This window comes from Octopus bimaculoides, chromosome 21 (assembly GCF_046866305.1).
Source record: "Octopus bimaculoides isolate indiv1 chromosome 21, ASM4686630v1, whole genome shotgun sequence".
NCBI lineage: Eukaryota > Metazoa > Mollusca > Cephalopoda > Octopoda > Octopodidae > Octopus > Octopus bimaculoides.
The window spans coordinates 3,136,931-3,149,781 of record NC_142948.1 but is presented as its reverse complement, the minus strand read 5'-3'; the positions used below and the strand labels follow the sequence as shown (position 1 = coordinate 3,149,781).

Sequence of the window (12,851 nt, the reverse complement as noted above, 5' to 3'; positions counted from 1 at the left end):
GCCATTTTAATCCCGAGCAAGGCCGCGTATTTCTGCTAGTAATAATAATAATAATAATAATAACAACAGTGTTAAGATATATGCTGGTGTCTCACTAGCCACCTGCCATCAGAAAAGACTTTCCCTTTACACTCAGCATACCTCCACTCTTCTTTCAGGTGTTCATTACTCAAGACCAGACACAAACAATTTCTTGACCTTTGACCTCTGCACCTAGTAGAACACTATGGTGTGACAGTCAGAGAAAAAGAAGGCTGTAACTATTTAATCCATAAATGGAAACAAGTTATGTTTAAAGACAATTTATATTTGCTAGAGCCAACACTTCTCATATCTGTTGGATCATGTTGTCACTGTTGGTCCTTGGCTACTTATTAACCAACAAGTTGGATCAGTCACAGTTAATCTTATAATCTATTAAGAGTTGGGGGGTCAGCAAACTTCTTATGTCACTGACCCCTTTAGGAAATCATTGATAACTTATCAACTGCTATCATGTAAATGTCTAAAATAAGATTAAAAAGTATATTTCAAAAAAGAAATTTTTTTTGATTCAAAAAGAATAACTACTTTGTTCTTTCATATTATTTCTGCTTTTTAACAAGAAATATTTAACCCTTTCATTACCAACTTGGCTGAAACGGGCTCTGGCTCTGAGTACAAATTTGATAAAGAGCAATAAAAATTCAGTTATATTGATGTAGTCTGAACATTTAATGCGAAGTATGTGTTTGGTGAATACTAGTTATTGCATTGATATTTGCATTTAAACTGGCCATATCGAGACCAGATATTCTACTTGTTTTATGTCCAAACTGGCCATATCCGACCTTTCACACCTATCCTACAATGCCATTCTAAAAAGAAACAATCACATCACTAAAAATCTCAAAGCTGTGAGAGAATGCATCATTACTTCAAAACAATGTGAATAAACAAGCATTACATTTGAAAGAGAAATCTGAATGCTGATGAGTGAAATTACTGTGTTCTTCTAGATTGTAAAAAGGTTGGCATTAGGAAGGGCATCCAGCCATAAAAACCATGCAGTGGAGCTTGGTGCAGTCCTCTGGCTTGCCAGCTCATGTAGAACCATCCAACCCATGCCAACATAGAAGAAGAACTTTGAATGATGATGATGATGATAAGCAATGCGAAATGAAGGGTTTTGTTCAAAACACAATTCACCACCCAGTCCAAGATTCAAAACTATAATCAGGCCATGCACCATCACAATTGAAATTGCATTGTAAATGTGAATGCGAACGTTAACATACCTTGAGGTTTGGCTGCTGTTTTAAGCAATTTGACAACACCGGCACCCTCTCTTTACACAAAGAATAACACAATCTACCAGATACCATTCCATCTTCATACAATTCACACTGAAAATAACAAAAATAAAACAATACAAAACAGAAAAAAACATTTTTAACAGAATTTTAAATTGAAAGAAAAGAAAACAAACACCATTAGAAAGTAAGGTGTGCCCCAGCATGGCCAGTTTAACCCTTTCATTACTGTATTTATTTTGAGATGCTCTGTGTTTCTTTCAATTAATTTAAATATAACAAAGAATTTAGTAAAATAACTTAGTTATCATTCAGCTGGTGTTAGGAACATAAACTGTCTTTTGGCGATTTGCTGTGCTTGAGAAGACACTTCAAGTTGAATGAAATCATGGTCATGGCCTGGGCTGATGACATGTAAAAGGCACCTGTGCCAGTGATGTGTAGAAGGCACTGTGCCAATGACACATAAAAGGCACCCATGCCAGTGACAAGTAAAGGGTACCCATACCTTGTAAAGGGTGACACATAAAAGACATCCAGTACACACTGTAAGGTGGTTGGTGTTAGGAAGAGCATCCAGCTGTAGAAACCAGGCCAAAACAGACTGGAACCTGAAGCGGCCCTTCAGTTTATCGGCTCTGGTCAAACCATCTAACCCATGCCAGCTTGGAAAATGGACATTAAATAATGATGATGATTCCAGTAATGGTGTTAAATATCTACCAAAAAATAGAATTGGTATTTTCTGCAAGTTACATTACCTCAATAAGCTTAACATATCTCAACAAGAAGTTGTTCCAAACATGACATTCCTCAATGGCAGTTAAACTGATATATAATGCTGCTTTCTGCAGTTAAGGGTACTGAAATTTTGAATGGATACTGTAAAAGGTTAAAGATTTCAACACTTTTCATGATTCTAGAAGGATGGTTTACTTACCAAACTGTCCCTAACGGATCTTCCATTGCAAGGATCATATATTGCAATTATCACACATAACATGGAAAACAGAAGAATTCCTGTGAATGCCGAGTAAACAAGCATGGTCTTCTTGCTGACACCTAATAAGTTCTAAAAGGTAGTGGACGAAAAGAAAAAGACAAACAAAAAAATTTACATATTCATATATTAACATATTTTATCAGCAAATACAAATTAACATATTTAATTTAATACATTTATATCAAGTAACAGTTTTGCATTTAGAGAACTTTACACACATACACACACACACACACATATATATATATATATATATATATATATATATATATATATATACATTACATATACATATATATGCACTTATACGTACATGTGTGTGTGTACATTAGTAATTAGTAAAGGATTTCTCCAAATGTTTAATGATTTGCTCACAGGTATTCAAAAGAGGTTATTCAAAAAGAATTAAAGGCAATGCTGATGCTACTTCATATAATCCTTATTATTATTATTATTGATTTATATGGCACTGTCATGCTATTAGCTGTCAGAAGTGAAAGTGCTCACTGCTAGTGAAGTATCTGTCTGTCTGCCTGCATGCCTCTGTGTGTCCGTCTGTCTGCCTGCTGGTTTGAGTTGATACTTTGGCTTACTTACTTACTGATTGATATCTATCTACTATCTATCTATCTATTTATCTATCAATCACTCGTCCACCTTATTAGAAAACACAAATTTAATATAAAAACATATTTCCTGAAATTGCAAATTATTTAAAATATAAAAATATAATTTTCAACAGAGAGAATTTATCAAAATAGAAAACAAATAAAGTTTGAAGTTTAAAAATAATAGGATCGACCACTCACGACTAGCTAGCGCGGACGCGCGACTGCGCGTTCGGGATCACTCTGCTTTAGTAGTACCCTTATACTCTGTGTGTTTTCAAACGCATGGATATAGGTGTCAAATTTGTTCCAATAACTTTCGAGTAATAGATAGATAGATAGATAGAGAGAGAGACAGACAGACATATAGCTCGCTCCGGCCAGTCATGGTATTAGCTGTCAGTAGCCAAAGAATCGACAGGCCAGCAACAGGCAGGCAGACAGACAGATACTTCACTAGCAGTGAGCACTTTCACTTCTGACAGCTAATAGCATGACTGCCATTTTTCACTTCTGACAGCTAATAGCATGACAGTGCCATCAAATGCACCCTATGCAACCAACTCTACGTGGGGGGTCCACTCCCTCGCGACTCCACTTGGAGCAACGCTACATTTTCAACCTTAATTCTTCTTTCCCCTTCGGACTCAACGCAGTCTTCTCTTCCTTATGACTCTCCCCTTTACGTCCCTGTAACACTTTACATAATTTTTTTTTTTAACCCCCCCCCCTCGTCCCCCTTACATTATATCCATTATTCTCTTGTTATTACACTTACTTTTTTCCACTTTTTATCTCACCACTACCTACACGCACACATACCCACACACCTTACATATATACCGCCCACATACATATACCGCCCACATACATGACAAACATACATACGCGCCCTCACACACACATAGCCGAACGCACATATATACACACACACACCCATATATACGCGCACGCCTACATACACAGCCGCATACACATGCACACACATACACACAGGAGTGCACACACAAAATAACACACATACCTGGCACACATACGCACGCACACACACATACATAAAACCACACACACACATACACGACACACATACACATATACACACATGCACACATACACATATACACACACACCTCTCACATACACAATACTCACTCACATACATAACACATACGCACGCACGAAAACATACACAATATACACATACACGCACGCACAAAAAATATACACACACGCGCACACGGAAACACATAAACACACACACACCCGTACCTAACACTCACAATCCCACACACACACGCACATCCACACATATACACACACACGCACACACCCACATACACACACACTTCTCACCAACACTACACACTCACACAGACACGCATACAATCATACACACATGGGCATAAACAACACACGCATATACAATAGCAAACGCACGCACACACACATACACAGCAACGCACATACACACAACATACACATACACACAAACACACACGCACGCACAGAAAACATACACATACACACACGCGCACATACAAAATACACACACACACGTACACGTACCTAACACCGACAACCCCACACAAACACGAACACACACACACCCAAATAACCACCTGTTGACCTTCTACCTACACTGTCTACAGCGTCCACTAACCAGTCCTGCTACTAATTTCTTCCACTACGTCATACACACACACAAACACACTAACAGATAAACCACCAAACCATGCACACACACACACACACACACACACACACACACATACATACGCACACACACACGTTCTGTTATCACACACACACTCGCAGACTTTCGCAAACGCACAGATTCATCTCCCTTTTTCACTCTCCTATCTTAGAAAGAACTTTTCCCCCACCACCTCCTCTTCCGGTCTTTTCATCATGTAACCTCGTGGGCATCGGTACCATTTTCCTCTTTCTCCGTTCTTCCATTCTCCGAACTTTCCATCTTTCCGACGAAGGGCTACGCCCGAAACGTCATACACTCTCTCTTTCCTTTCCTGAGCGTCCAATAATACTATCCATATCACGTCCTCACTTTGTTGTTTTTTTTAACTATATATATATATATATATATATATATATATATATATATATATATATATATGATGTGTGGTGAATTTATGAATACTATTTTATATTTTAACAACTTGTCTTCTCCATTTTAAACTAAATTGATGAGTTTTATGAGATTTCTTTCCATAAATTCACCACACATCATATACAAGTATTATTTTCATATTCGCAAATTCACACCTGTATACCAGAAAAATATGAAGAATCAACATTAGAAATCTTTTTTGGAAACCTCCAAATTAAGGGCCAAATCTACATTCAACCTTTTTACACCTATATATATATATATATATATATATATATATATATATATATATTCCCGAGCGTCATACTAATACATCCTTTTGTTATTTACACCACCTGTCCTCGTCTGTTGTTTTTTCGTATATTCTCCCATATATACACACATACTTGCATAGAATAGAAAGCAGTCACACACACACACACACACACACATATATATCTACCAACACATTCAGTTCAAACGCTGAAATTTTCTCCATAAAAATCAAACATGTTAAAAACAACTTTTAGACAATTATACACATATTTTTTGTCTGTTCCATTGACAATTCCTTGACATTTCTTCTATGAACCGAAATGACAAGATAATGTTAAGAATTTCCGGAGGATGAATAACATTTTGTATTTTCATATTTCACATCAAAATTTCATTTGAATTGTATATTTAATTGAAACAATACTATAAAAATATAAATTATATATTAACAGAATGACCTGAAAAATTTTACAGCACTAGTATTATGTTGTTGTTATTATTGTTATGGTGACAAAGTGGCAGCATTGTTAGCAAGCTGGGCAAAATGCTTAGTAGCATTTTGTCCACCAAGGTAGACTTTGCCTTTCACCTTTCCAGGGAAGATAAAATAAGCACCAGCTCAACACTGGGGTCGATGTAATTCACTTATCCCACCCCCTGAAATTGCTGGCCTTGTACCAAAATTTGAAACCATAATTATTATTGTTATTATTATTATTATTATTATTGGCGAGCTGGCAGTATCATTAGTACGCTGGGTGGAAAATGCTTAGTGAAATTTCTTCTGTCGCTACGTTCCGAGTTCAAATTCCACTGAGGTCGACTTTGCTTTTCATTCTTTCAGGGTCAGTAAATTGAGTATCAGTAAAACACTGGGGCTGGTGTAATCAACTAGTCTTCTCCCCTAAAATTTCAGGCCTTGTGCCTATATTAGAAAGGATTATTATTATTATTATTTTTATTATCAGTTTTTATTTGAATTTTGTTTCGATTTCTTGCTGAGTGTCTTCCTGACACCTAGAGCAAAGAAATTTATTGTATATGCTACTGTTGTTATTATCATCATTATTATTATTATTATTATTATTATTATTATTATTATTATTAAGGTAGTGAGCTGGCAAAGTTGTTACATATTGGACAAAATGTTTAGCAGCATTTTTTCCAGTTTTATGTTTTGAGTTCAAATGTTGCCACGGTCGGATTCAACTTTCATTCTTTTAGGTTCAATAAAATAAGTACCAGTTATGCACCAGGGTCAATGTAATCAACTATTCACCCTTCTCCCACAGTCGAGAGAATTGGTGTTGTTATCATTCTTACTCAAAAGCTATTACAGGCTGTATTAGTTAGCAGGAATGCTGTCTTGAGATTTGGTAACAACTTGGCTCCTCAAATCTCAAGAATCTTTCTTAGAAGTCTTGCAGAATACAGGAATGGTACCTTTCTGCAGGTCGCCAATGCACATCTCAATTCCAATATCCTTCAGCCAAAGATAGCATTTGGATGTTGTGCAAAGTGTACCAATTATCACAAAAAAAAAACAACATACAGTCTCTTTATCATCGTCATCATCATCATCATCATTATTATTAAAGAGGCAGCGAGGTGACAGAATCATTAGCACACCAGGTGAAAATGCTTGGCAGTATTCCATCTGTCTTCGCGTTCTGAGTTCAGATTCTGCTTTGATAAAATAAATACCAGCTGAGTACTGGGTTGATGTAATCAACTATCCACCCCCAAAATTCCTGGCCTTGTGCCAAAATTTGAAACCATTATTATTATTATTATTATTATTATTAAGTGGCAAACTGGCAGAATCATTAATACACCGGGCAAGATGCTCAGCTGTATTTCGTTTGTACTTGCGTTCTGAGTTCAAATTCCACAGGGGTCGACTTTGCTTTTCATCCTTTCGGGGTCGATAAAATAAGTACCAGTTACACACCGGAGTCGATGTAATCGACCTACCCTATCTGCCCTGAAATTTCACGCCTTATGCCTATAATAGAAATGATTATTATAATTATAATTATAATTATTATTGCTGCTGAAATAACTCAATAAAATGTTTTGCATTTTTATACAAATGAACAGAAAAAAAACCCAATCTATCCACGATGGCATGGGGAAACATATAAGAGCAAATACAAAGAAAAAAAGGAAATCAAAAATATAAATAAACATACTAACACTGAAGCTGAACCCAAGATTAAAATTGATTAATCAATTCAAACCAATTAATCATAAAAGACAATCGAGATGTGACCAACACCTGATTTGTTTGTTGGTTCTTTTTTTCAAGCAAAAACAAAAGTTACGTTATCAAATATCTCATCTGAATGAAAAGTGAAGTGATTTGATTTGCAGAAGGTTTGGCTGCTGTGTCAAGCAAGTGGAGCAACCAGTAAAGAGGTCACCTTACTTCATGCAGCTCAAGAAATAGAAACAAAGCCAAAATGTTGGTGAATAAATGTGAATATACAGAGGACAAAAACCGTGCGCAAATGACACGAATTTTCACAGACAACAATCGATCCGATAATCGTAAAATTGGTTGGTAATTCTTTTCCACCGAGCAGCTGATATGAAAGCCACCACAGTCGCTTCACATTGAATAGATTTAAAATATAAATGTATACCAGTTTTTTTTTTTAGGGGGGGGGGGTTCTTGGGTCACGTTATACTGCGAAAAACAACTTATTCGTTTTTGTTTTAATTATTATTATTTATCTCGTGGACTTTACCAGATAACCTAAAAAAAACAAAAACGGTTATTCCCTATTGTGTTTCAGCTCAAATGAAATCTGTTTAAGTTTCATGTAAACACTGATAAAACCTACTACATTAAATATATTTTGGTAACGACGACAACAAGTAAACAAAACTCAGTTTATAGAAACAATTACACAAGTTTTTACTAATGTTATAACGCAGGCTTTGTTGTACGGATAAGAAGTTTGGATGAAGTTTGCCTCTCATGAATAGTTTATCCTGTTCATGCCATATTATTAGCATTATCCTGCGTTTGAGAATAAAATTATTTCCTTATCTGCATCTTTCAATACATCTCAACACTTCTAAAGCAAACTTTGTTGACTTTCAACACAAGTTGAATTTAGTATACCTACATACATTTATACATAAGTATATAAAAAGATATATATTATTATACATGGGGGCGATGATATTTTGCCAATCAAACCCAATCGCTATATGTTTGGACTTTATTTCAGCTTTGTTATTGTTATTTTTCTCTGTCGAAGCTCCTTCATCACACATCCTGCAACCTCTTTGACGATTCTTTAACCCGTATGTCTCCTCTTGTTCTGCTTAATCCATTTTTTGAAAGACAAAACAGAATAAGCAGAACAAGAGCAAACATGTGGGACAAGGAGTCACTCAAGATATCACAGGATGTGTGATGAAAGAGCTTTGACATACAAAGAAAAAAAAAAAGAAAAAAATAATAATAATAATAATAATAATAATAATAATAATAATAATAATAATAATAATAATAATAATAATAATAATGGTTTTAAATGTTTTCACAAGGGCAGCAATTTTTTAGCGGGGAGGAGATGAGTCGATTTCATCGACCCTAGTGTTCACGTGGTACTTATTTTATCGACCCCGAAAGGATGAAAGGCAAAGTCAACCTCAGCGGAATTTGAACTCTGAATGTAGCAACAGGTGAAATACCGCTAAACATTTCATCCAGCGTGCTAACAATTCTACCAGCTCACCACCACCTAACATCATCATAATAATAATAATAATAATGATAAAGCTCAAGTAAAGACCGAAACATACAGTGCATGTGTTTAATTGGTAAAATATGATCATCTCCAAAGATAACACAATATCTGTTTCAACACACAATTTTACATCAAGAATCTTACAAAACAAATACATAAACATATATATATATATGCATACACACATTCATATATATATATATATATATATATATATATATATATATATATATATATGTGTGTGTATATATATACACATATGCAAATATATATATAAATACACATATGCATTTACATACATACATAAATACATATAAGTACCAGGCTTACGAAGAATAAGTCCAAAGGTTGATTTGTTCGACTAAAGGCCGTACTTCAGCATGGCCACAGTCAAGTGACTGAAACAAAAAGTATATATATATATATATATATATAAATATATATATACAAATATATATATACAAATATATATATATATACACACACACATAGTACACATGTATAAACACATAGTACACAGAAAATATAGGATATCAAAATGATACATGTATACAAGATATGGTAAGAAGGAGACCAAGAAAGAGAGAGAGATAATGAACACGTGTGTGTGTGTGTGTGTAAAACAATGCATTCATCAATATTTATTGAGGTCATGCATGGTACTTAAAATAGAAAGATATATCCCAATTAAAGCTGTTAGAAAAGGAGGAGAGGGGTAGATATGAGATTAAGATTAGATTAGTAGATCATTGCTTGGGATGGATGCATACAGACAGACATACATACATATATATCTATATCATCATCATCATCGTTTAACATCTGCTTTCCATGCTAGCATGGGTTGGACGATTTGACTGAGGACTGGTGCAACCGGATGGCTACACCAGGCTCCAATCTGATTTGGCAGAGTTTCTACAGCTGGATGCCCTTCCTAACGCCAACCACTCCGAGAGTGTAGTAGGTGCTTTTACGTGTATGTATATATATATATATATATATATAGAGAGAGAGAGAGAGAGAGAGAGAGGGTGGCCCAAAAGTCACAAATATGATATTCATTTATGTTCTGCTTTAAATCGTCAATACCTCAGCACCATATAGTTTATATATAGGAAACATGTACATTAGGTGTGAAAAATCACATCATGTAAATTACAAATAAAAAATGTAATTAAGACAAATTTATAAAAATTTCAAATCCTTTTGCAACTTTTGGTCACCCTGTGTACACACACACACACACACACACACACACACACGGTGTTCGGCTAAATTTGATTTTTTTTTTTTTTTTACGTGTCTCCTTTTTTTTCAGGAATAGCTTGATATAGTGGTGAATAGTCAACAGTGGTGGAGAGTATAAAAATTAAGAAATGAAGTTAGCTGTCATGGAAGATTAGAAGCCATGTGAATGTTGAAAAAGAGTTGCCTGCATCATGAGGGCTGATGCCAGGTATCAAACTGCTGAAATGATGATGACTGCCATTTCAGTGTTCTGTCAGCACTGCAAAGGCTGTGAGACGTGGCATGGACAGCTGCAGCAGAGACCACAAAGCCGTGGCCAGCAGGCGTCCTGAGTGTGTCTGCACAAGGGAATCTGGGCTTTGGTGAGAGAAATGGGTGCTAGAGTTGCCACCTTGAAGCAGGCCCTGAATGAGGACCTTTGCTACCACTCATACAAGAGGTGCAAGGGACACATTCTGACAGCCAAAGCCAAGGAGAAGCACTTGACAAAGATGAAGAAGCTCCTAAATCGGCAGAGGCATCCTGTTGAACCAGGGACGATCTGGTTCTTCTAAGATGATAAGAACTTCTGCTAGACCTAGTTGTACAACACCTAAAGTAACAGGTGACTTGCCCACAATCAACGTGATATCCCACATATCATGAGAACCAAGTTCCCCCAAACTGCGATGGTCTTTGGATGTGATTCCAGTGAGGATGACATTATGTCACCCACACATCTTTGAACAGGGATTTAGGCTCAATTCAGACAGCTATGTGAAGCTGTTAGAGACTGTGGTGAAGCCCTGACTAGAGAGGGTTGCTGCTGGCAGCTCTTTGCCATACTTCGAAGAACAGTCAGAAATGATTGTTGGAGAATTTCTATGGCTTCGCTAGCCTCAATTTCTGGCTTCACTATTCCTCCAATTATAATCCCATGGATTATTATTATTATTATTATTATTATTATTATTATTATTACCTCCGCCTTAGGGAAGGTGGAGATATTGTTTTCAGTCATGTTTGTTTGTTTGTCTGTGGACAAGATATCTCAAGATCCGTTGGATGGATTCAGATGAAACTTTCAGGAATGTTTGGCCTTGTGATTGACATGAACTGATTAGATTTTGGGATCAATTGGGTACCAAACAAGAATTTTGGATTGTTTTTCCTGGTTTTTTTTATTTAATAATAATAATAATAACAATAATAATAATAATACTTTCAAATTTTGGCACAAGGCCAGCAATTGCAGCTGAGGGAGTAAGTCAATTACATTGACCCCAGTGGTTGATCGACTACACCCCTAAATGTTCAACTGGTACTTATTTTATCAGCCCCTGAAAAAATAAAAGCCAGGACAAAATGCTTAGCAGCATTTCTTCTGGTTTTAGGTTTTGAGTTCAAATTCTGCTAAGGTCGACTTTGCTTTTTATCCTTTCGGGGTTGATGAAGTATGTAACAAGTTGAACACTGGGGATTGATGTAATCAACTAACCCCTTCTCCTAAAAAAAATTGCTGATCATGAGCCGAAATTTGAAACCATTATTATTATTGTTGTTGTTATTATTATTATTATTATTACAAATGCATACATTGCTTCCGTCATCTACTACCATCTGACCGTCATCCCTTGCCCTGCTTCATGGCTGACCAAACTGGAACAATTGCTCTTCTGCTTTCTGTGGAAGGGACATGTTCCACCCATCAGACAGTCCATCTGCTGTCAACAGCCACTGAGTGGAGGACTGGGAATGCTGTGGCTAACGATGCGCAGACACACGCTGAGGCTGCAGCATTTCCAGCATTTTCTTAATGGTGAACAGGTGTAGTTACCATTTGTCAAGCAGGGTTTTCTCATTGACAGAGCTACAGTCTTGGATTAAGCGTACACCAAGAAAGGGCGCTTGGCCCCTGGAGTGTCAGCAAGCGCTCACAGCTTTCTGCCAGTCAGGCAACATGGTCAGTGGAAGTTCCACCAAAGAGTTATATCGGGGATTAGTGGCAGGCAAGAGTAATAATGTCCTCGGGGAAACTCTGAGTGTTGGGAGGGATCAATTAACTGGTCTTTTCCGGAGGACTTTTGGGCCGGAGCCTATGGATGACTTCCAGAAATCCCTGTAAAATTGGGGATAGAGAGAGAGAGAGACTGTCTCCTTCATGTGATTTCTGGTGAGGGCTAGTGACAGGAAGGGCATCTGCTCATTGAAAAATCACAGCAAATTCGGTCAGACACAAGCACGAAAAAAAGTGAACATATGATGATGATGATGATGCTGAAGAGAGGAGAATAGCAGTCAATAAATATATAGGCCAAGGTAAAATAAATACCTATGTTAATCTTAATCTCTACCAAAGGAGTGTAACACTAGATATGTATACATATATATGTGTGTGTGCATGTGTGTGTGTATATATATATATATATATATATATATATATATAAGGATTTACTTTTCGTAATGAGATAAAAAACCAAGGCTGTGTATAATATAACTGTAAGACCTTCTATTAATTTATAAACGTTCTATATTCACATGCTGATATATGACCTACGTTGGACCCCTTATTTG

The 12,851-nt window shown here is 36.3% G+C and overlaps 1 protein-coding gene across 18 annotated transcripts in view; it reads right to left on the bottom strand.

Moving 5' to 3' along the window:
- The window catches only part of LOC106884127 (divergent protein kinase domain 1A), a 67,390-nt gene that overhangs the window by 11,270 nt on the left and 43,269 nt on the right, over positions 1–12,851 (bottom strand). For 8 of the 18 annotated variants that reach the window (XM_089339328.1, XM_089339333.1, XM_089339329.1 and 5 more), the window contains 2 exons: positions 2,233–2,364; positions 1,278–1,385 (listed from right to left, as the gene is read on the bottom strand). In XM_089339328.1, the coding sequence (XP_089195454.1) occupies positions 1,278–1,385; positions 2,233–2,364 (240 nt within the window). Of the gene's footprint in view, positions 1–1,277; positions 1,386–2,232; positions 2,365–7,154; positions 7,292–7,482; positions 7,930–9,380; positions 9,446–12,851 lie in introns of those variants that run through there. The other 10 variants (XM_089339335.1, XM_089339339.1, XM_089339340.1 and 7 more) reach the window with 7 other exon arrangements.